Raw genomic sequence first — 25738 nt, 5'->3', positions numbered from 1 at the left:
AACCAGGCGCCCCTAGATCCACTGTGTTAACCCTCTCTCTCCTATATATATTGGTCAGTGAAACTGAGAAGTGGTAAATAAAAGAAGATAATCAGAAAAAAAACTTGTCCACATGTCCCCTTTTCTGAATGTGAAGTACTGGGTCATAGGGAATCTGGCATTTAAGTGGCCTTTCACAGAGCTGGATTGCTGCTGGTAACCAAAGTGGTGCTCCTTCAGTCCCAGCTTAAAACCACTCTTGGAAAAATCCAGATTCTAGGCTCCTTTAAGACCGACAACTCTCGGTGGAGGAAGTTCTCTCTCATACCTAACTCATATCTTTTCAGCTAATTCCTAATTTGTTTCTCTCTTATGGAGTCATTAGCAAAAGTGCAAAGCAACTGGTTTCCATATAAGCCAATGTGGTCTTAGATGCCCTGCCATCGTAGTTTTATTTCAAGTGCAGACACATGTTCTTTGTCAAATATGTTGATATGTTTTATATAGCTCTTTCATCATTCTAACCCATAGAAGATTAAAATAAGCTATTTTGGTTAGAGGAGAGATAAGCCTTCAGGTTCTTTTTTATCTTCTTAACTAGAACAGTTGAAGAGTTCAGACAACTTGCCAGTGTATGATACCTTAATGTTCTGTGCAAGTAAGAATACTGACCGGATTCACCTCTATACTAAGGTAAGCATCATGCAGATTCTGTAGCTTGAAACATACAAAAGGCTTCCTTTTTTTCATGTCTCAGTGGAGATATTTAATTTTATTAACAGTGATATAGGTATCTGGTTCTTTTTCTCCTTAAAGCTAATTCTAAAATTCTTTTGTTAAATCTAAAGACAATGAGAAACAAAACAGCATAGTAGTTAAGAGCACAGACTTCAGGGCCAAACTGCTTCAATTCATATCTGTTACTGAGCATGGAATCTTGAACATATTACTTAACTGCTTTGTGCCTCAGTTTCCTCAACTGGAAAATGTGGAGAGGAGTTGTTGCAAGGGTAACATGAGCCAATTCCTGTAAATCACTTAGCACTTGTGCCTAGCCATAAGAAACTCAGTAAGAGCTCCTAGATGTGGTATACACACACACACCCCACATCTACACAGTGGCATATTATGCGGCCACAAAGAACGAGATCTTGCCATTTGCAACAACACGGATGGACATAGAGGGTATGATGCTAAGTGAAATAAGTGAGACAGAGAAAGACAAGTACCACATGATTTCACTTATGTGTGGAATCTAAAAAAACAAAACAAATGAACAAACAAAGCAGAAAAAGACCCATAAATCAGAGAACAAACTGGTGGTTGCCAGAGGGGACAGGGTGGGGGCATGGGCAAAATGGGGGAAGGGGAGTGGAAGTTACAGGCTTCCAGTTATGGAGTGAGTAAGTCACAGGGATGAAAGGTACAGCACAGGGAATACAGTCAATGATAATGATAGTGTTGTATGGTGACAGATGGGAGCTACACTTGTGTGAGCACAGCATAACGTATAGACTTGTCAAATCACCATGTTGTACACCTGAAACTTACATAACATCGTGTCAACTGTACTTGCAAAAAAAGTTAGCTCCTTCACAGATCATTTGTAGCAGCCGCAGCACCTTTGCCAAAGCCTGACTCTGCCCATCCATGTCGAATAAATTCTAGGAAGCTTTAAAAATATGATTGCTTGGATTCATGCCATAGCCTAGGTTAGTGGTGCTCAAACTTTTTAGTCTCAGGAGCTCTTTGTACTTTTATAATTTGTTGAGAACCCCAAGGAGCTTTTGTTCATGTGGGTTATATCTGTTGATATTTACTGTATTTGAAATTAAACTGGAAACACTTAAAAATATTTATTAACTAAAGATAGTAATAACCCATTGTTGATACTCATGTCAATAGAGTTTTTCTTCCCCTTTATAAAAGAAATACTCATATTTAAACCTCATGTTTAACTGACTACAGCCCTCTATGTGGTATTTTTACCCTTAAGAGGAAAGCAGTGGAGGCATTCAGAGCGCCTGGGGGCCTGGCCCCTCCGCCCAGCATCCACGCAGGGCATGAAACGTATTTTATAAAACAAAGATAACATTTAGTGAGGAGAGTTGGCATTGTTTTACATTGTTTTGGGGATTTTTTTTTAAAAATTATTTATTCTAGAGAGACACAGAGAGAGCGGGGGGGGGGGGGGGCGCGGAGCTGGCAGGGAGCAAAGGGAGAGGGACAAGCAGGCTCCACATTCAGCAGGAGCTTGACGCAGGCTGGATCCCAGGACCCTGAGACCATGACCTGAGCAGAAATCAAGAGTCAGACGCTTAACCGACTGAGCCCCCTAGGCACCCCTTCACTGTTTTATATTTTTACCAGTTTCTCTAGAGTCTTAATGAAGACATTGGGATTCTCATATCTGTCTGTCCCTGGGAAACACCACTGTGCTTTTGTGAGAGGATGAGGGTGAAAAGGGCAAATGTTGTTTTACTGTTATTAAGAAAACACTTTTGCCTCTGTGGATCCCCTAAAGTGGTCTCAGGGGCCCTGTAAGAATCTGTGGCCTAGGTAAACTAGTGTGAGTATTTGAGGAAAAACTTGTTGAGATGATGAATACTTTGCTCTACAGTATCAAATTCCTAGTCTTTATAAGTAAAATAAAATATTTGTAACTTCTTATACTCATGAGAGCCTACTGAAAGAATGCCTTTTTCAAGATAACTTAGGTTACAGGTTTTACACTAAACCAAATAGAAATATAGATAGATGGCGGGCCGTGTAATAATCTCCAGTGCCAACTAATAATTAGAAGGGATTGCTAGAAGATTAAGAGATGACTAGGATCGTGAATGCCAGAAGCCCCACACTGCTTCTGTCGTGAGACCACAGCCAAGAGAGAGACACCGGGAACGAAGCCAGGCAGGGAATGATGCTTCTCTTTAACGCTTGGACCCCTGTCCACCATGTGGAACCTCTGGGTGTGGAGGGAGCACAAGGCCTCCTCAGCTCATGTAGAGGCAGGTCTGAGTGCCTGAGCACCCTCATCTGCAGTGTGGGGAGAGCTCCAGGCCATGGTTCCCAGACCACCATGTGAGAATAATAGAGAACTGGTCCCCAGAGGCGACTGAAGGTCAAGAACCCAAAAGGCAGACACCAGGCAGAGTACAACACAGAATTCAGAAGCCCTTAAACTCCTTACACTTTTTATTCTGTACAGTGAAAGCTCTGCATCCTGGGTCATCTGATCAATGTTTTCACCCCTTTGGGTGGAGATAGGAGAGAAACTGCAAAGTCCTGGTGCGACAGCCTTGCTGACCCACCTTCTAGTTCCAGGTCACGTGGGCCACCTCACCTTCTTGACTCTTAATAGTCTCAAGCGCATTTTTATGAATGAGCTAAATACTTGCATGTCCCTTTACCATAAAATGTTATTCAATTAATCTTCTAAATATGAGACCCTAAGCAGAGGACACGTGAACAGTTCTTTTCACAGCTGTAAGGTGAGCTGAGGTGAATCTGGAAGTAGGGATTTGGATAAAAACCCCCTAAAAGGAAGATCAGTAACAGCTGTTTAGCATCCTATGTTGCAGTAACAGTGTCCCTCTAAAGAGCTATTCATTTTAGCCAGAATCCCAAGTCTAATTCAGAGTTTATAGGAACCATTACATGTCTAAACTTTGAATCAGTATGTTAAGTACTTTCTGTGTGTTTTTTTTCCAAAGTGATTATGGAAGCTGTAACTTTCTTTTCAGCTGAGAGAATTCCAATATGGGTTCAGCTTTTATTGATACAATAGATTTTCATATGCAGAAGTTTTTCTTCCCCTTTATAAAAGAAATACTCATATTTAAACCTCATGTTTGGGCGCCTGGGTGGCTCAGATGGTTAAGCGTCTGCCTTCGGCTCAGGTCATGATCCCAGGGTCCTGGGATCGAGTCCCGCATCGGGCTCCCTGCTCCTTGGGAGCCTACTTCTCCCTCTGCCTCTCTCTCTCTCTCTGTGTCTCTCATGAATAAATAAATAATAAAAAAATAATAATAATAAAAAAATAAACCTCATGTTTAACTGACTACAGCCCTCTACGTGGTATTTTTACCCTTAAGAGGAAAGCAGTGGAGGCATTCAGAGCACCTGGGGGCCTGGCCCCTCCGCCCAGCATCCACGCAGGGCATCTGTGTGTGTGGAATCTTGTTAGAATGTGCCGCCTCCATTTATCTTTTAGGAATATTGTGCCATAATATAATTCTTTACTTTTTAAAATAATTAGTAGTGCCTATAGACCAGATGGATTAATAATGCCTTCCTAATCTATAATCAGGATGGAAACCAGATGAACTGTAACTTCATTCCTTTGGATATAAAATTAGACCTTTGGGAAGACTTACCTGCAAGCTTTCAGCTGAAACAGAATCGCTCCCTGGTAAGACTAGTTCTGTGCATTTGTTTTAAGTTAAAATCTGTTGAGTAATTTAAGACCATTTTCAGTTTAATAAAAGTAAAGTTACCTTGTGGCCTGGTGCAGAGTCAGATCACTGGTCGCATTTTCGTCAGTCCAGGCACTGCCTATGATTTACCTTGGTGCTGAGAATAAACGTGAGATCTCTTTCCTTGGTGAGTGATCACACCTAGGCTGCTGTTTCTGTGGATAGAATTATGCTCACATCGTTTAATTTCTCATTCACAGGATTAGCAACTGTGGTATTTGTATCTGACAGAATCTCATTTTATCTCTGACGGTTAAGTTCTAACGATGGCCAGTTCTGAGAGCAGGGACGATGCCGTACTGGGGGACTCTGGCATCCTCAGAAGCGCCGGCATACAGCCACAGACCAAGTACACGCTCGGAGGCCTTAAGCCTGATCTGTGGCCGATTGACCTTCACTGCTGAGAAGGATCAACATGGGTGGGGCTGACAGCATGCAGCGTACCACTTTTTACAAGAGAATAGTGATTATGTTTCTGCCCTTTGAGTGAAAAGCAAACGTTGCCCATGGGTCAGCCATACCCATCTTAAAGGAAAAGGTAGCAGTGAGCTATTTTCTCTGGTATCATTGAATCCTGATTTTCAGATTCCCAGAAAATAGCCAGTTACATATAATTGACTAATAAGCAAGAATAATAGCGACCCTGGTAAAAATGTGCCAGATTTATTGCTGGCTGTTTGCCTATGAGAAGTCAGGCAGTCGGGTACAAAGCGATTCTCAGATGTGGCGCTGAAACCTGCCGCCGCTGGAAGACCCACTCTCCCCAAGACCACTTTTGCCTCGGCTACCGCTGGCTTTGTGCTTCTAACAGCTGGGCCTCTTTTGGTCTCGCTGAGCACATTGTTGCCATTGGTCCCTATGTGCATTAAGGACATATGCTGGATGTCCTGAAATGTGTCTTTGGGTTGAAAGAGACCTCTGCAGAACTAGCCACAGATATTTTACAATAAAGATATGAAGATGCATCAAACCGAAGAAAGCCTTAAATTGTGACATTCAGAAGCCTATTTGGGGATATAATAAAACAGCAGTTTTCTGATGTGATAAGGGGCTTACTTTCAAAGGAAGATGCCTGGTGAGCTGGTTAACTCTTCATTACCTCATTTTCTGCCAGATTTTGAGGTTTGTTCGAGAATGGAATAGTCTAACTGCCATGAAGCAAAAGATAATCAGGAAAAGCGGGCAGCTCTTCTGCAGCCCAGTTCTTGCTTTGGAAGAGATCACAAAGCAACAAACCAAGCAAAATAGTACTAAAAGGTATGCATTGTCTTTCTTTTTTATTTTGTAGTTCATTATTTGTCATGGTTATTTCTACGGGGGGGCAGGGGGAGAGACATTTTATGTAACCAGTAATGAAATCCTGATGAGTTAAGAGAAAATTATACATAAAATAACAGCTTATTTTATAGCAACATAATTAGATATTTTGTGAATTTGATCAAATCTGCTGGAAAAGATCAGGTTTTCTGGGCCTTAGTCCCATGAGTCCCCACTCATCAGGAGAGAGGCCAGAGTGACAGGCGGGTGTGACCTGTGAACTGCCAAGCCCGGGACACAATTTACAACAGGAAGACAGGTCCCTGTTAGAAGAGCCGCTGCCCTGTGCTCCTGGAGCGTGAATCTGGGTGCCATGCAGCAGGGGGGCTAGTTCTGCTGGACACACCAGCACCCCGAGGATGGCGGGGAACTAGTCTCGTGCCCATGGCCGGAAGCAAAATGAAAGGTCAGGTGTGTCCTGTCCGTGTTTTACCTTAACCATTACAGGTTTCTTTCTAATCTCTGTACACTTACTTTCCTTTCTTGGCTTCATAATCATCTCTGCCCAGCTCAGGTATCCCCTGCGGGACCTCACTCCCCCTTCTCTGTAGATTCTTTCTTCAGCATGAAGTAGCGACATGCATCCGCTGTTCTGTTGCCCAGCTCCCGCGTGGGGAGAGATCACAAAGCACCAAACTGAACAGCCCCTGTCACTCTTGCCATCTCTATACACCAGTAATGTGTTCTCATCCTCAGTTTATGATCTCTAGACTTGTCCATGCACACAGGTGAGAAACATCCATCAATGATATGTGAGAGGGTGCAGTTGATCATACAGCTTGTATCCCTATACAGTGAAAAATCCCTTCAGCTGTTGCAAAATGTGGCATATGGTATATTCATATGTGAGAATAAGGAATGATACTTGTGATATTAAGAGTAAAAATAAGTATAAAAAAAAGATGGAGATACAGATATATGCAATTGCTCTTATGACACAGAAAGTATCTAGAAGGTACCCTAGGAACTCTTACCAGAGGTTTCTCTAAGACAGTAGCTCTCAGCTGGGGGCAATTTTACCCCCCAGGGTGGCAATGTTAGGAGACATTTTAGTTTATTACGATTAGGGGAAACAACCGGGGAACATGTAGTGGCTAGAGGCCTGGGATACTGCTGAAAATCCTACAGTGAACAGGACTGCACTCCCAAGCAGTTATCTGTTTCAAAATGTCAGTAGTGCCCCTGATGAGGACTCTTGCCCATATAATAGGAGAGTTGTGGAGATAGTAGGGGCTTTATACTTTAGGCCTGGATCGCAAACTCCTATGACTAAAAGCAAAGCAGGAACCAGAAATGAACACATGAGATCAAGTGTAAAGCCAGAGACGGTTGAGGTAGGGGGGAGAAGTATAGCAAATTGGAAAGTGCATAACCCATCTGAAGTCATTCAAATTCAGATTAAAAATAAAATACTCTGTGAATCCATTAAAGCCCCTTGCCTAGTTGGATTTGTGCACAAGCTGCCAGTTTTGGACTCACCTAAACTCTTTTGTAGTGCTTAAATATTTCCCACGAATGTTGATTACTTTATATAAAAAATACATTTAAAATACCTGTGTGCATTGCTATGTATATGTACACACACATGCACACACACCCCTACACATACACTCACGTGTAACAAAAAGCGTGATGCCTATGCTGTTTCTCTCGATCCTTCTTCCAGTCCCCCACATTTTCTCATTGCCATTACCACCGTCTTAGTTGCAGTATTAGTGTTCTCTTTGCATGACCTTAATTTCCTTAATTTCCTTCTTAACTAAATTTACAGCCCACTCCAGCCATTTCTAGACTCGTCACATTGTTTCCTCCCCATCAGACATGGCTGACCACCTAAATAACCACCTGAGAAAGGTGGCCAATCAGGTGTAAAAGCAAAAGTCATGAAATCAATACAAACCAGAGTCAGACACACCGGTGTTATCTATACAGTTTTCTGGAGATGATACATGAAAGCTCAAGCATGTATGAGGCAGCATAGTCAGCAATCAGGTTTGTGTTTTTCAGAGCTCCCTCTGGCAGCAGTTGGGAAATGAGATCAAAAGAGAGGACTTGAAGTAAGGAAACAGACTGCATTGGCTCTCTGTCTCTGCCTTAACACACCACCACAAACTTAGCAGCTCAAAGCAACAGAAATGTATTATCTCACAGTTCTGTACGTCAGAGGTCTGAGATGGCTCTTTGGTTTCTCTGCTCTGGATTTTCTAAGGCTGAACTCAAGGTGTCGGCTGGATGGACTCTCACTGAGAATCTGGGAAGAGTCCATTTCCACGTTCAGTCAGGTTGTTGACAGAATTCAGTTCCTCATGATTGTAGGACTTGGGTTTTCTTGCTGGCTGTCAGGGTGGGGGTTGCCCTTAGCTTCTAGAGGCTTCTTTCTAGTTCTAGCACATGGGCTCCTACGTCTCAGGGCCAGCAATGGTGTGTCAAATCCTTCTCATGCTTGGAATTGCTCCCTTTCTTAAGGTCAGCTGATTAGTAACCCAAATTACATCTGCAAAGTCCCTTTACAACATGACCTAGATGAGTGATTGCCTGAATACCAGAGACAGGAGTCCTAGGGAGAGATGGTTAAGATACTGCCTCCCACACAAGTTAAGAGACATTAGGAGCAATGGGAATGGAGGAAAGAGGATGAAGAGAGGTGTTAGGAGATAGATCTGGAGACCTTGGTCACTGATCAGAGAGAGGAAGAGAGAGGGAAGGCTCCAGGGAAGTGGACTTAGCAGAGCCATGAAAACAAAACCTGTGTGCCTGCAGAGGGGTGTGCTTTGGGGAAGCGTGCTGGTTCTTGCTGGCCAACCTCAGCACGTCCCAGTGACTTGGCATAACTCTCTGTCTGAAAGCAGGTGTGAGAGATCAGGCTGCACAACAGCACTGATTGGAAGTCTGTATGAGGAGCAGGTAGATACTGGATGCCTTGCCCTCCCACTGTCCTACCAGTTTACTTTCTATTGAAACTGAACCAGGGAGGCACCAGCCTTGGAAACACCAGGCTTAGTGGAGATAAAGGGAGAGGCATTATATTGGAAACCAGCACTCCCCAGGCCCCTTTCTTCACTTCCAGGATACTAGAAGCCACATTTTACTTCCTAGCAGAAAATTAGAGAATTCCTCTCCGAAAAAAATGGAATGACCTTAGAATAAAGAACATAGACACTAATTTTAAGCAATGGCTACATCTCCAGCCGGATTATCCTGTTCTTGGGACGCATCCAAGCTCAGAGTTTGCAGTTAGCTTTTGAGTAGCTCCATCTTAAATGTGAATGGAAGCCAAGATCACCAGCTATTGTTTCAGTTGCTGAGTTCCCATTTGTTGAGACCAGCATGCTTCCCCTGGAGCCCTGTTAGGTTTAGAATGCCAGCGATTTATTTTGACCCCCAAAGCAGGTCAGCATCCTAGAGCCCAGCACTGTTTTCCCTGTTGTGGGCCACTTTCCAACACACTCTTCTCTTTTTGCAAAATTTGCCATCTTCTACTGCCATGCCCATCCAGGAATTACTTTGGTAGACAGTGTTCTCCCTTCCCTATTTTTGAAAATTGGGATTTACCATAATCCTTTTGAGAGGTGGTATACTTACATCAACTTCCCAGCAAACCTCAATGGAAAATTAAATGGTGGTAACACAACCATGTTTGAGATGTTGCCAACCTCCCGCTTTGTGGGTTGATTGATCTGTTTCTTGTGGTTTCCAGAATTTTGTGCTTAAATCTCTTGTAGGAAAGGTTATTTTTAGTTCTTAAGTCTCTGAATAGATTTCTCAGCATCTTTTAAAGTTACTGAATTAGGTCTCTAAGCTTTTAAACATTGAATAATACCTGAGGCAAGGCTTAATATCCCCTTGCCCCTCAAAGCCAGGAAGTGTTTGAGTTCATTAGAATCCACTGAAATACTTAAGTGAAGTGCTTTTGTCAAGGGAATAAAATGGTTGAAGAATTGGGGGATGGAGGGACGTGGGAAATTTAGGAAGCAAAAGGGCAAGTTAGAGAATTCTAAAAAAATTCACTGCAATTCTTTTTTTTCCTTTGCTTTCAGAATAACACACCAGTAGAAATGCAAATATATGAAAAGAGAATCATTTTTCATAGGAGAAATGCAGGTTTAAAGCTATAAGGAGATGTGTATCACCATTAGCAGAGATGTTTTTAACTGACATATCTTGTGCTAGTTTAAGTGTGAGGAAACAGGTCCTCTCCTGCATTGCTGGTGGACCCATGTATTGGTTGGTACAAACCCAAAGGAGAGAGCAATGTGTCAATATCTGTCCAAATTTAAAGCACCCAAGACCTTTGACCCAGCAATTCTGCTTCCAGAAAATTTATTCTACATATATTTAATGTGTAGAAATATGTGTAGGGATATTACAGCATTTTTTATGATAGCAGAGACTAGAACAACAACCTAAATGCCATTAGTCGGAAACTGGTTAAACATATGATTTATTCAAATAATGGAATAACATGCCATCATTAAAAAATAGGGCAGCCTGTGTGTACTAATCTGGAAAGATCTCTGAGATGTATGTGTAGGTAAAAAGAGCAAGGTGGAGATTAGTGTGTATATTGTGCTACCATTTGTTTTTAAAAATAAAAAGTATAGGGGCGCCTGGGTGGCTCAGTCGTTAAGCGTCTGCCTTCAGCTCAGGTCATGATCCCGGGGTCCTGGGATGGAGCCCCGCATCGGGCTCCCTGCTCCGCGGGAAGCCTGCTTCTCCCTCTCCCACTCTTGCTGCTTGTGTTCCCTCTCTCTCGCTGTGTCTCTTTTGTCAAATAAATAAAAATCTTTAAAAAAAAAATAGGAGTTACTGCTAATGAGTACAGGTTTCTTTTTGGGGTGATGGAAATGTTCTGGAATTAGTGGTGATGGTTGGATAACCTTGTGAATGAACTGCACTGAAATGTAAACTTTAAAATGGTAAATTTTTTATTTTATGAGTTATATGTCAATAAAAATAGAAAATAAAAGGTATAACCTCTACACAGAAAAAAATTCTTTCTGAAAGTATGTATTAAAAACTGGTCATAGAGATAGCTCTGGGGGAGGGAATGGGAATGGATGGTAAACTTGCTCTTCACCATATACACCATTGCATGCCTTCTGAGTTTTGAAATATGTGCGTGTATCAAAAAATTAATAGTTTATAAAAAGAAGCAAATCTGTTAATTATTAAATCTACTTTAACAGAAAAGCAAATTTCTAAGATCTTACCTACAATTACACAATTCCATCGTGATTTAACTTTAATTTTATTGTCAAGATACCAAATTAAGAAGTACTTGGAAATATGAAGAAATTCATGTTTAAACTAATTAAAAAGGAAAAAAATCTACAATAAGTGTAAACTACCAGAGAAAGTGGGCCATGCTAATTAGAAGGACTTAATTGGGTAATTGCATTTTACCTACTTAAAATCCCCCGTCACCTTTAATTGGAATAACTTTCCTCTTTACTTCCAGTCCCTAAACCATTGTGTGGTATCGATAGTGGTGTGTAATAAGGTTCTGAATCCCCATCAAGAGTGGCGTTATTTCAGTGGAAGGATTCCATAAACCCTGTATGGCTGATAATAATGGAAACAGCCTTAAGATTATAGAAGATGTGATGGAACCTGGTTAACTAAAAAGAGAATCACTTTACCCAAGTACGCTGATACACTGTTATAACTCATCAAGGTGATTGGGGGAACCTTAAAGGAAAGGCCAACAGGGAGGTAAACATGCAGCGGGAGATTCTCTGTGCAGCGTGGCAAGCTGTTTACTCATGGCTGTCAGTTGTGCATGGATTTGGTTGTTTCTTATTCCTACACCCACTCCACTTGTCCCCTAAGTGAAAACTGGTCCAGAGGATATTGAAGGACTCTTGAATATCTTAGAAGAATAAATCTTGAAAAAACCACTTTGGAACAGAGATGTGCTTCCCACACGTGGAGGCCAATGTAAAGGTAGGAAATATTCCCTAATGTTCGTATTAGCACCATGAAGACTCCTGTCTTACCTTTTCTCTTGCTCTTACAAGGAGGAATGTGAGCATGAAATAGAGAAACTCTTAGAGGAGAGAGAAGAAATCTTCTTAACATGTAATTGTTTTAGATACATCACCAAAGAAGATGTTGCTGTAGCCTCACTGGACAAGGTGAAGAAGGATGGGGGCCATGTCCGTCTGATCATGAAGGAGTCCAGGCCACGGGAACCTTCTACACAGTAAGATTTCATTTATGAGAAGAACATAGTAGTACTACTTGTACTCCTTTAAATTTCTGTATTCGTATTTGTAATCATACTTGACCTTGATGTGGCCACTTAGAGGTTAGAAAGAGCTTTCACAATATGGTAACTCCTCCATCCTCCTAGCAACCCTGTGAGGAATAGGATGTCCTCACCTTAGAAATCAGAAGGACCCTGAGACCAGGTGGACCAAGTGACCCACCCAAAGATACTAGATGTTCCCAGTCATGAGCTCTATCACAAGGAGCTTTTAACACTTCTGAGAAACAGCCATGGAAAATAGGCAAGCAGTTGTGGTAATTCCATGTAGGACCTTTCAACATAATTGAGGGATGTACCTTTTCGTTTTATTTTAACAAATTGAGTGCATGTCCTGTCATGTTCATTTCTCATTTTAATTCAGTCAAATCTGAGTTTACCTGTAGGAGGCACGTACTTAGCAAGTCTTCTGTTCCAGCTCCTAAAAATAGTATCAGCATCTTGGCTATGTCACTCCGTGGGTGTGACTGTCTCCTGGTGGCCAGCAGGGGCTCCCAGAGGGTGTCATGGAAGCCTTAGTAAATGGCCTCTCTGTCCTGCTACGGTGTGTGGTCCAACACACACAGAGCACGGGAGCCCCAACTTCAGGTGGGGTTTCACATTAGTCTGTCCTTTCCCAGCCTGAAGAAGCATTTTCTAACTTCTCATTTGCCAATTTCTTCAGATGTTTCCAAGTCTGATTGTTTAACTTGAAGATATCTAAATTCCCAAGAGAGGCAGCATATATGTATTCAAATTAATTTTTTAACACCCCATTCTTTGCTTTATTTGGCATGAAGCATCAAGTGCTGACTATAACTATTGTTTCCACACTGAATCACAGAATCTGTGGGTCCTGCATTTACTGTTTATCAGTATAGAAACTTTGAAAACCATTCACTATATGAAGTAGTGACTAGTGTTAAGTGTTCATTAGTTACTTATTGCATGTTTTGCTCAATTCTAGAAAGTTCCTTGATGATGGCGTGTGTGTCCCATTTCTAAATCCCTGCATAGCCCAAGCTGATCTCACTGGGAAGCCTTCTATATCCAAAGGCTATCTGCAAGCTATGGATAATGAAGGAAATCCACTTTGCCTTCGCTGTCAGCAACCCACTTGCCAAACTAAGCAAGAGTGTAAAGTGAATGCTTGGGATTCACGATTTTGCTCTCTGAAATGTCAGGAAGAGTTTTGGATTCGATCTAATAACAGTTACCTGCGAGCCAAAGTATTTGAAATTGAACATGGTGTGTGTCAGCTATGTAATCTGAATGCACAGGAACTCTTTTTACGTCTGAGAGATGCCCCCAAAAGTCAGAGGAAGAATCTTCTGGACATTACCTGGATCTCAAAGCTCCCATTGGAACAGGTAAATTATAATCATGTGGCAGACAGAAGGCTGCATTGTACTGAGTGATGAATATTGACTCACTTTTTCTTTAAGTTTTTAATATGGCAGTTTTTGAAAATATACATACAGAAGTAGAATAATCAACCCATAGACCCATCACCCAACTTGAACAGTTATCAACATTTTGCCTTCATTTTCATTTGTCCCTCACCTCAATCCTTTTTTTTCCTGGAATTATTTTAAAGCAAATTCCAGACATTTCATTTCATTTCCTTTTTTTTTAAGATTTATTTATTTACTTGACAGGGAGAGAGACAGCAAGAGAGGGAACACAAGCAGGGGAAGAGGGAGAAGCAGGCCTCCCGCTGAGCAGGGAGCCCAATGTGGGGCTCGATCCCAGGACTCTGGGATCATGACCTGAGCCAAAGGCAGATGCTTAATGACTGAGCCACCCAGGCACTCCCCCCCTTTTTTTAAGTAATCTCTACATCCATCGTGGCGCCTGAACTCATGACCCTGAGATCAAGTCGCATGCTCTACCAACTAAGCCAGCCAGGTGCCCCTCATTTCCTCTTGAAATACTCTCATTATGGGGGTGCCTGGGTGGCTTCTCCCTCTCCTGCTCCCCCTGCTTGTGCTCACTCACCCTGTCAAATAAATAAAAATATTTTAAAAAATACTTTCATTATGTACTTCTCACAGAGATTTCCTCCCACCCTCCTTCTTTCTTTCTGTCGCTTTCTAAAATATAATCCTATACCCCAGTACCCATTATTACACTCAACACAATTATGATTCCTTAATAAATCCAGGCTTAGTTTCCCAGATTATCTCAAAAATGCCTTTTTGCAGTTGCTTTGTTCAAATTAGGATCACAATATGACCCACACACTGCATTTGTTCATTATACCTCTTATGTTCCAGTTAATCTGTAATATCACCTCCTTCCTTTTTTACACCATTGATTGTTCAAGAAACTGGATCATTTGCTGGTAGGATTTCCTACATTATGGATTTGTCTTCCTCTATCCTCATGGTATTATTTGACATGTTTCCCTATCCCCCTGATTCCAGAATAATAGTTATAAGATATAGTGGCTTAATTAGATTCTGATTAAATTATTTTGGGAAGAGAGCTTAACAGATGATACATCCCATCAAGAAGTACCTATGGTCTGGTTGTTCCACTTTTCATGATGTTAGGATTGAATGACAAGAGGCAAACAGATAACTCCCAAAATGTAGTTCATTACAATGTGAAGAAAATATTTGTTCATCCCATTGTAAAATATAATTTTAGCAGAGCAATTTACAGACAAATTATTCTTAGAAAACAATCACCAGGATTCACTTTTATTTCACATTAGAAACTCAACTGGTTTCTAATGTTGTGATCTAATCAGTTCTAAGTTTCAAACTAGAGCAAAATGTATAATTTTGTAGTGTGCTTAATTTTAAAAAATCACTCCTGAGCCATTCTCTCCCCACTAAAATAATGGATAAATTTCTGCCAGTTGGTCAAATCATTTTTATTCACCTAGTATCACCGAATTATGACAGAATTAATTAAGCATTTCTGCAAAGATGAATTAGTGTGTCTTTGAGAGCTAGGGAAATAAACTATTTCCTTCATGATAACCAGAGTTCCTGAAATATCCTTTTGTCTAACTGGTGAGGGACACACTGCACCCATCCCAGGGGTGTCAGCCAGATAGCAGTCAGTGTCTGCTGCCTCAGAGCCGAGTCTTCCAGAAGACAAGCAATGAAAGGACTCAAGGACATCGTGAAAGCAGCCTGTCCAGGAACGCAGAAGTTATTACGGAGTGTACTACTAAAACAGAAGTGCTCCGAGGCTAGGGAGCACTGTACGGCTCATACTGGGGAGGATCAGTCAGAGAGGGAGTGATTGTTTTAAGAGTTAAATTTAGGATGCTGAACACTGACCCCAGGTGATTGGCCAGGGAATTACTAGGAGGAATAAAGAAGCACATCTGGATTAGACTCCATCCGAGGAGAGACTGTTGAGAGCAAAAGAATTGGTTACAAAAAGCAGACAAAATGGATCTTTTTCCCTAAGAACACGTCATGTGCTTGATGCACAAGACTGCCATTTGTAACTGCTTCTAACAATGCCGGCCTCAGCTGGACAGAGTTTACCGCTCCAGCTTGCTGCTCTTGGGGCTCCTCTGGGGCTGGGGTCCCTCTGCCTCCGTGTGTCTAAGTGCTTTAGAACCATGACACAGGTTCCCCTGCCAGCAGCACGCAGCCGATTTTAATTTTGTCCTTGTCCAAGACCAAGCTTTGTGCTCATCTTTATCATATTGAAAAAACTACAATGCTGAGCTGGTTTTACTGCCTCAGGCAAAATGTTAAAATACATTCCATTTTAAGGTAGGTCATCACAGATAAAATATAAAGTGTATATATGTGAGCTGGCCTAAATAGTGCTGCTTTACATGGACAACTTTGTTTATTCCAGATACACCAGTGAGAGAGATCTGTTGTGGAAACTTCCTTCCAGTCCATGGAACTGGACTGGAGAGGCTCCCCAGTGAATGGCGTAAAAGTTCTGGCTGACAGCTGTTAATATTAATTTTTCACTGTTTATAATAACAAATGAATTTAGGTCAATAACTAAAGATTATTTGACTCCGTAATATTCAGAAGTTTTTTTCTAATCTGATCTTACTCTTTTCACAGTTTTCTTTTAATGACTATCTAAACTAGCTCAAAGGTGCAGAAGCAAGTAATTTTCCCTGATCTGTCAGGAGTCTTGGTATTTTATACTTGCTTATAATTTTTTCAAAATGGGTTAGGTAAGGGAAAAAGAACTTTTTCAGAAACATATTTTATTGCTTTCAAATTGCTAACCTAGAGGCTTTTTCCTACTCACAATAAAAGCTATAAAAAGCCATCCTAATGTGTTTTTCGCTGTGATTTTGCTGTATAAACATGATTGCATGAGGCAAAACCAACAGTTCCCACAGTGTATGGTGAGAAGTGCTGATCTTGTGTTCTTACTGCAGCTTAATGAAATGATAAGAAACCCAGGAGAAGGGCATTTCTGGCAGGTGGACCACATCAAGCCCGTGTCGGGTGGAGGAGGACAGTGCTCTCTGGACAACCTGCAGACGCTGTGCACAGTGTGTCACAGAGAGGTGAGTGAGGCTCTACAGACCCATGTGACTTCTTCCTGGGCCAGCAAATAGAAAAGTGTGTTTACAGGTGTGGGAGACAGAGTGGATGAATCTGTATCCCTTGTCTGGGTTCCAAGATGCCTTTATTCCCTTTATCACCTGAGTTTCCTCTCGAGGCTGTTGTAAGTTCTCAGTCCCAGACAGAAGAGAAGCTGCTTTCCTTTGCATTCATTCTAGGACAGGAGGTTGTCACCACCACCTAGAAGAAAATGAATGTAACTTACACAGTGTTGAAGAGACCCATCAACCTAGAAGATTGGTGAACTGGAGCAGTGACGTGTGTTTGCATTTGCAGCTAAGGCTGTCCTGACATGTCAGAGAACATTAATAAATTCCTTCTAGGACCAACTCCGTTCAACATGCAGACATTACACTCTTGGCCAAAGTGCAAAATCTGTTATCCTTGGCACATTTTTGAGCAGTTACCTGTTGCTTAAAACAGGAGGGAAAAATATGACATTATTTACCAACTAGGATGAATTTTTAACAGGCCATCTAGCAAAAGGATCTACTGATTAAAATTTTCTTAGAAAGAAGCATACAGGGGCACCTGGGTGGCTCAGTCAGTTAAGCGTCTGCCTTTGGCTCAGGTCATGATCCCAGGGTCCTGGGATCAAGCCCTGCATTGGGCTCCCTGCTTAGCAAGGAGCCTACTTCTCCCTCTCCCTCTGCCTACCTGTCTGCCTACTTGTGATCTCTCTCTCTCTGTGTCAAATAAATAAATAAAATCTAAAAAAAAAAAAAGAAAGAAAGAAAGAAGCATACATTCAATATGCAACTTTGGATCTAACTTTTTTTCCAGTTGTGGCAGGATTTAAGTATTTTCCCATATTCCCATGATAAGCATTCATATTTATCATCCCAAATAGCTACACATTATTGAGTTTATGTCTGCTATAGTTTATTTAGCCATTCCCATACTAATGAACATTGAAGTGGTTTTCATTTCCTGTTTACATACTGTTCTTTCCATTTTGAAGTTGTTCCTTAAGATAGATCCTCAGATGTAAAATCATAGAGTCAAGTGTTTGACCGTAGGAATTTATCTCCAAGCAGTTTTCCAAAGGACAGTGTTCTGCTCCTCTCCCCCCAGGGGACGAGAGTGCCCATTTAACTGAGCTCATCAGTGTTCATGTGCCAGGAGAAGGGCCTGCCACTATTTTGTTTACCAAAGATACTGAGGTTTTTAAAAATGCTCATCAGTGGTATTTACACTTTCAAAACCTGTTCAGATCCTTTGCCAGTTCATATTGTATAAGCACTCTTAGCCTTATTTTAATATTTTAGGTTCCTCAGTTTCTTCACAAATATAATTCTTACATAAATGGGATCCTGTAATAGGGTTTTTTATTTTTAGTTTTAATCCTCTTTTCTCTCCCCACCCCTTCTACCTGGATAACTTCACACATACATGAACTTCAACTGGGAAAAAAAGTCATCTGATTTCTCTGCTGTGAAAATTACTAGCACATTCAAGACCTATAAGAGAATTAAGATATAACAAAAAGAAAATCCACCCCTTCTGTAATCACTTTTTTAGATTCTCATGAGAAATTCTATTTGTGGAAATAGCAGAAGAATTCAGTTTTGATCTACCTCATTTTGTTTTTCTGCATTGGCTTGGGAATGGCTTCTGAGCCCACAGAATAGGAAGCTGGTAGGCCTTGCATGCACTGCACTATGAGAAATCGCGAGACACCTCATGTATGCCCTCCCTTAGATGAGGAGAATCAGGGCCTACTGTAGTCCCAGAATGAGGCATTCACAGTCTCACTGGGGAGTAAGTCATTCCCCAAAGCATCTGGTCCTAAGTGAACGTAGGACCTCAGGGCACTTACCAGAGCTACTGGGGTCCTCTGCTTGTGGCGTGGTGTCCCCTTTGAGGGCAAAGCACTGGGAAGTGGGCGTGGTGATAATGTAGATTTTTCCAGACTAAAGAAATACAAAAAGTTTTTGAGATTCTGAAACCAGTACTATTTTCCTAACAGGTGTACATTTGTGTATTTTTTAACTTTTAGAGAACTACCAGGCAAGCTAAGGAAAGAAGCCAGGGGAGAAGACAATCTCTAGCATCAAAGCATGGATCAGACATCACAAGATTTTTGGTGAAGAAATGAAGTATAAAAATTTTTGAGTGGATGACAAATGGTTTACATGTGGAGGAACTGAAACCTTTTTTTTCATGTTTCTCAGATTGAGTGAACATTTTGAGAGCAAAAAATCAAGAATTCAACTTTCTCTCATATTATATGCTTTTAGTGTCCAATACCTTTTGAAAGTACTTAACACAAACTGAGATACAATACTAAATATTTCTGTGATCTTCTTGATTTCAGGCAGGCTCTCAATTATGTTTCAGTAAGGTTTTGTTAAGCTTTCATTTCCCCCTGCAGTACCTTAATCATGGTATTATGTATAGACTGTATTTGAAAAATATACTCTCAGTTACTTGGAAAATGCTCAGTATTGCTTCTGAACTGCTGTGTGGAGATGCAGAACACTGGAAAACTGCAAGGGAAATTTCGGAGGCAAATCATTCAGGAATTCGGGGTCAAGCATGACCTTCCTGGTTAGTATGCAAGAGAGACTCTTGTTCTCTGACTGCCTCCAAAATGGGCTTCGGGTACACATTTTGAGTGTCGCCCTATTTGTTTTATTCCTTAGCAGATTGTTTTTATTGAAAAGATGCTTCTGAAAATAAGCTAATTGGACCTATGGTGTTGATAGACAATTTGGGGTTCTAGATAGCAAGTAATTGTTAAAACTATTTAAAACTGAAAACATAAAATGTAAAATGTCACTTACTTAAACTTCATTTTTCAGTTAGTTAGTTTATGTTAATGCATAAAACTAGGCTCACAGTCCAAGCGCCCTTTGTCTCCTGGTTATCATTTTGTTTTTAAAATCCCGGTCTTATTAGAAGTGTATTCCTGGTACCTCTTTAAAAAGGAATGAGGATGATAAAACACTTATACTAAAGCATGATCAGATGGAGATAAAGGTTTAAAAAATACAATGATAATATGTCACTGACATTCAAAAATAAAAGCATGACAATGAAAACCAGGGTACAGTCCTGCAAAATGTCAAAGTCATGAGAGGAAAGAGAACTACACAAAATACAGGTCCAAGCAAGAATTACATTCACGAAAGGCCTATTTGTAAACACTGTTTGGATATAAATTTCATTTATTTATTTGAGCACTTTACAATTTTCATTAGTAACTGATGCTCTACAATGTGTAGAGGACTTGTTTTTAGAAAGACTATCCAATCATGAATTATCCTTCCAGAGTTCTTAAGGTTTATAACTATCTTATTGCATGAGATCAAATAGTGTTGTTTATTTTATAAATTAGGCCAGGCTTTCTTTTGCCTCCTTTCTGCTTTGCTGGCCAGGCTCTTTGCAGTTTTCTGCCTCATTGCCAGGGTTACCTAGGATTCCTCACGGCTGAGAGCTGAGAAATCAGCTGAGAGCTGAGAAACCAGCAGGCTGCTTTTCCTCCAGCATGGGGTGCTTGCAAGTGAGACTTAGGTCTAAGTAAGTAGTTCAGGTGTCAGTGGCAGTTACCGCTTTAGATTAAACTAAGGTGGCAGTTCTAGGAATAAAGTTCCCAGATATAATAAAGGAATGATGTTTGAGATTAAATGACCCATGTGCCAGATTTCAAAATCCCAAACCAAATAAAAATACCATAAAAGCATCAAAAAGAATAAAATACTTACTTAGGAATACATTTAGCTAAAGAGGTGAAAGATATGTACACTGAAACTATCAGACTTTGATGAAAAAAAAAACTGAAAAAGATATAAATGGAAAGATATTCCATATTCATGGATGGGAAAAATTTATATTCTAAGAAAGTACATACTACCCAAAGAAATCTATAGATGCAGTATAATCCCTATCAATATTCCAGTGGCATCTTCCATGGAAATAGAAAAAGAAATTCTAAAATTTGCTCGGAACCACAAAACTCAAAATAGCAAAGCAATCTTGAGAGAGAAGAGCAAAGCTGGAGGAATCAGGCTTCCAGGTTCAAACTATATTACAAAGCTATAGTAATCAAAACATTATGGCATAGCTAAAAACAAACCCATAGATCAATAGAAGAGCATAGAGAGCCCAATAACACTATGCCTATATCTTCAACTGATTTTTTTTTTTAAGATTTATTTATTTTATTTTAGAGACAGAGCACAAGGGGAAGGGCAGAAAGAGAGAGAGAATCCTCAAGCAGACTTCCAGCTCAAAGCCCGACACCAGGCTGGATCTCACAAACCTGAGCCGAAACCAAGAATCAGCCACTTAGCCAACTGAGACATTCAGGTGTGCCCCCCTTTCCTAATTTATTTATTTTATTTTAGAGAGAGAGAGTCAACTGATTTTCAACAAACGAGCCAAGAATATGTAATGGAGAAAGGATAGTCTCTTCAATAAATGGTGATGGGAAAACTGGACAGCCACATGCAAAAGAATGAAACTGGACCCCCTACTTTGTAGCATATACACAAATCAATTCAAAATTGAATAAAGACGAAACAATAGAACTCCTCAAAGAAAACAGGGAAGATTTAGGTCCGAGATGGCGGCTAGGAAGACCTTTAACTTACCTCTTTCCATAGACACACCAAATCTATACCTACATATAGAGCAGTTCCTCCTAAAGAAGAACTGAGGACTGATTGAACAGCTTCTGTACAACAGAGGATAGAGAGACCACATAGAGAATAGCAGGAGAAACAGAGACACGGTAACAACAGGAAACCCAACGCTGAGGTAAACTGCAGTGGGAAGGGATGGCACAGAGGGACTCATGCACAGATTCACCCATGCTGGGGCATGGAAAAAAGCAGCAGTTCAAAAGGCAACTACACTACCAGTGAACCAACCCTAGAGCATTCAACAGTGAAGGAACTGCTGGAACTTTCTCCAGACTCAGAGGTGCTAGTGAGTACCATTGTTTACATTCATCCTTCACCTTGATGGCACAGATGGGCTCAAGGTCCCAGCACTCTAGCCAGCCTGCTGCATTAGCAAACACCAGGGCCCTAGCCCACACCAGCCTGACATCTCCCCAAGGCAGCCCCTGCACACATGCCTGCCCAACCTCCAGTTGTCCCACCAAGGTGAGCCCAACACAGTGCACACCCGGTCATTCCTTTAGTGTGCCCATTCCAGCTGCAGCCAACTTACCAAGATAATACAGGCACAAAACACTCCAAGACACCCCAGGCCTCCAACTGTTTTAGCTGCAGCCAACTCACCAGGGCACCCCCTGTGTGAGGCCACACCCACTACAGCTGGAACCATCCCTCCAGGATTCTCCAAGCACAGAATGCCCTGGGACCACCCAACCCATGCCCACTTCAGTTCCAGCTACCCCACCAGGGCACCCCTTTATGGAGCACCTGTCCATGCCTGCTTCATCTCCAGCCATCTTACCAGAGTGGCCCTAGGGTAGGCTGCCCAAGGAATTCTCAGGCCACAGCTCTAACCAGCCAGCCAAAACCACGAGACATACAGTCTACACCAGGGATATTCCTATGCAAGTCCTGTCATCCAGAATGGGAGAGGTAGCTGTTTTGCCTAAGTGAAAAGAAAGTAAAACAAAATGAAGACAGGAATATCCTCCAAACAAAAAAAATGAGACAAAACTTGAGGAAAAAACTAATTGAAATGGTGATCACCAGTCTATGATAAGGAGTTAAAAGTAATGGTCAAAAAGATGCTTGTCAGACTTGAGAAAAGAGTGGATGAAAGATGGAAGTATCACAATTCCACATTTCAAGATATACTACAAAGCTCTAGTAATCAAAACAATATGGTACTGACACAGAAATAGACACATAAATCAACAGAACAGAGAGCCCAGAAATAAACCTACACATATATGGTCAATTAATCTACGACAAAGGAGGCAAGAATGTGCAATGAGGAAAAGGCAGTCTCTTTAATAAATGGTGTTGGGGAAACTGGACCACTTTCTTATACCATACACAAAAATAACTCATAATGGATTAAAGACTGAAATGAGAGATCTGAAACGATTAAATTCCTAGAAGAGAACACAGGCTGTTATTTCTTTGACATTAGCCATAGCAACATTTTTCTAGATCTGTCTCCTAAGGCAAGAGAAACAAAAGCAAAAGTAAACTAGTGGGACTACATCAAAATAAAAAAGCTTCTGCACAGCAAAGTAAATCATCAACAAAACTAAAAGGCAAACTATAGAATGGGACAATATTTGCAGATAACCTATCCTATAGGGGTTAATATCCAAAATATATAAACAACTCCTATAACTCAACATCAAAAGAATGATAATCCAATAAAAAAATTACTTGATTACTTGAATAGATATTTTTCCAAAGAAAATACAGATGGCAAATAGATATATGAAAAGATGCTCATTACTAATCATCAGGGAAAAGCAAATCAAATGGCTAATATAAAAAACACACAAAATAACAAGTGTTGACAAGGATGTAGAGAAAAAGGAACTTCATGCTCTGTTGGTGAGAAGGCAAATTGGTACATTCTCTAGGGAAAACTGTATGGAGGTTTTTTTGGAAAATTAAAAATGGAAATAATATATGATTCAGTGATTCCAGTGCTGGGTGTTTACCCAAAGAAAATGAAAACACGAATTTGAAAAGATATATGTACCCCTATGTTTACTGCATTATTTACAATAGCCAAGATATGGAAGCAGCCCAAGTAGCCATCAGTATATGAATGGATAAAGAAGATATATATAGGGGCGCCTGGGTGGCTCAGTTGTTAAGCATCTGCCTTCAGCTCACGTCGTGGTCCCAGGGTCCTGGGATCGAGCCCCACATCAGGCTCCCTGCTTAGCAGGGAGCCTGCTTCTCCCTCTGCCTGCTGCTCCCCTGGTCGTGCTTGCCCTCTCTCTCTGTCAAATAAATCTTAAAAAATATATATATATATATATACATACACACACACACACACACACATAATGGAATATTACTCAGACATAAAAGAAGAATGAAACTTTACCATTCCTGACAATATGGATGGACATAGAAGACATTATGCTACATGAAATAAGTCAGAAAAAAGACAAACACCATATATTTTCACTTATATGTGAAATCTAAAAAAAAACAAAAGCAGAAACAGACTCTTAAATACAAAGAACTAACTGATGGCTGCCTAAGGGGAAGAGAGAGGCAAAACAGGTGAGGGTGTTTTCCACTTACAGTAAGTTACAGAGATGGAAAATACAGCACAGGGAATACTGTCAATAATAATGTAATAATTTTGTATAATGAAAGTGACTACACTTACTGTGGTGTACACTGAATAATGTATTGAACTGATGCATCACTATGTTGTACAGTTCAAACTAATATAGTATGTCAACTATACTTCCAAAAAAGTAGAGTGAGCCCCTTGATAGCAGTCTTGGCTGCAGTCTTTTGGATTTGACATCAATAGCAACAAAAGCAAAAATAAACAGGTGGGACTATATTAAACTTAAAAGCTTCTATAAAGTAAGGAAACTATAAGCAAAATGAAAAGACAACCTCCACAAAGAAAGAAAATATTTGCAAACATAATAAGAGGTTAATATCCAAAATATATAAGGAACTCATACAACTTAATAGTAAAAAAACCCAATTTAAAAATGGGCAAAGGACCTGAATAGACATTTTTCTAAAGAATGCATAAAATGGCCAGTATCACTAATCATCAAGGAAATGCAAATCAAGACCACAATGAGATACCACCTTGCACTGGTCAGACTGACTACTATCAAGACAAGAGATAATAAATGCTGGTGAAGATATGGAGAAAAAGAAACCCTTAGGCACTACTGGTGGGGATGTAAATGTAAATTTCCACTATGGAAAATGTGTTGGGGGCGCCTGGGTGGCTCAGTCAGTTAAGTGGCTGCCTTTGGCTCAGGTCATCATCCCAGGGTCCTGGGATCAAGCCCCACATCCAGCTCCCGGCTCAGCGGGAAGCCTGCTTCTCCCTCTCCCACTCCCCCTACTTGTATTCCCTTTCTCGCTGTGTCTCTCTCTGTCAAATAAATAAAATCTTTTTTTCTTGAAAAAAAAAAAAAGAAAAAATAATGTGTTGCTTCCTCAAGAAATTTAACACAGAACTACCATATGAGACCACAATCACACTACTCCATATATACCCAAAGTGAATGAAACCACTATCTCAAAGAGGTATCTGTACACATTCCTTGCAGCTTTATTCACAATAGTCAAGGTATGGAAACAACCTAAGTGTCTGTTGACAGATGAATGGCTAAAGAAAGTGTAGTAGGTGTCTACAATCAATATTATTCAGTTTTTAAAAAGACAGAAATCTTGGTGGGGTTCCAAGATGGCAGCATAGGAAGATATCCTGAGCTCACCTCCTCCCATGGACACACCAAAGTTACAGATACATATAGACTAATTCTCTGAAAAAGATCTCTAAAGACTTACAGAACAGCTGTTCTACAACACAGGGCAGAAAAAAGAGAGAAACCCACCTACAAACTGGTGGGAGGGGCAGAGAAGTGCTCTTGCCAGGAATCCTACCTCCAGCACATCAACCCACAAGAGGGAGGGATATCACAAACTCACAGGTCCTCTCTGAGGAACAAGGGGTTTGAGCTCCACATCAGACACCCCACCCATGGGACTTGCACTGAAAAGAAAAGCCCCCAAAACAACTGCCATTGAAATCAGCAGAGCTAACATCCAGGAGAGCCAGAAGACTATAGGAAACTGAGATTCTGCTTTTCAAGGGCTGACACACAGACTCCCTTGCTACAAGTCCCAGTGCAGAAGCAGTAGTTTGAGAAGCTGGGCTCTGTGTGAGGGAAGTTCATTTATTAGTCTTAGGGAGTATACCAGAAGGGCGGGGGGTTGACTATAGATCTCTGCAGAGAGAGGTGCTGACAGGTGAATTTTAATTTTCTCTCCTTCCTTGCTAGTCCTGTGCTGGACAGTGCCAATTTTGGTGCTCATAATCTTCCTCATTAGTGCCACTTCCTCCTTAATGTGGTCCCCCAATGTCCTGCAGCCCTGCCCTACCAGACCCAGCCCAATGCTTATCCACCATGCCTCCACCCTGTGAGATCTGACAAGTGGACTCCAACCACAACAGTGCTCATCCATTAGGGCCCCCAGCCCACCAGATCC

General features: G+C 41.0%; 1 protein-coding gene across 4 annotated transcripts in view; it reads left to right on the top strand.

Moving 5' to 3' along the window:
* ZRANB3 (zinc finger RANBP2-type containing 3) overlaps positions 1 to 25536 on the top strand; it is a 307849-nt gene extending 282313 nt beyond the window's left edge. For 3 of the 4 annotated variants that reach the window (XM_045868960.3, XM_064586450.1, XM_064586452.1), the window contains 7 exons: positions 581 to 672; positions 4289 to 4390; positions 5569 to 5711; positions 11863 to 11973; positions 12983 to 13385; positions 16394 to 16525; positions 18583 to 25536. In XM_045868960.3, coding sequence (XP_045724916.1) covers positions 581 to 672; positions 4289 to 4390; positions 5569 to 5711; positions 11863 to 11973; positions 12983 to 13385; positions 16394 to 16525; positions 18583 to 18681 — 1082 coding nt within the window. In that variant the 3' untranslated portion in view covers positions 18682 to 25536. Of the gene's footprint in view, positions 1 to 580; positions 673 to 4288; positions 4391 to 5568; positions 5712 to 11862; positions 11974 to 12982; positions 13386 to 16393; positions 16704 to 18582 lie in introns of those variants that run through there. The other variant, XM_064586451.1, reaches the window with a different exon arrangement.
* The last annotated feature ends 202 nt before the right edge of the window (positions 25537 to 25738 follow it).

Source organism: Mirounga angustirostris, unplaced genomic scaffold, assembly GCF_029215605.1.
Source record: "Mirounga angustirostris isolate CCGP_5_RB_7025 unplaced genomic scaffold, mMirAng1.0.hap1 SCAF_3, whole genome shotgun sequence".
Taxonomy (NCBI): Eukaryota; Metazoa; Chordata; class Mammalia; order Carnivora; family Phocidae; genus Mirounga; species Mirounga angustirostris.
This window is presented reverse-complemented; position numbering and strand designations above follow the sequence as displayed.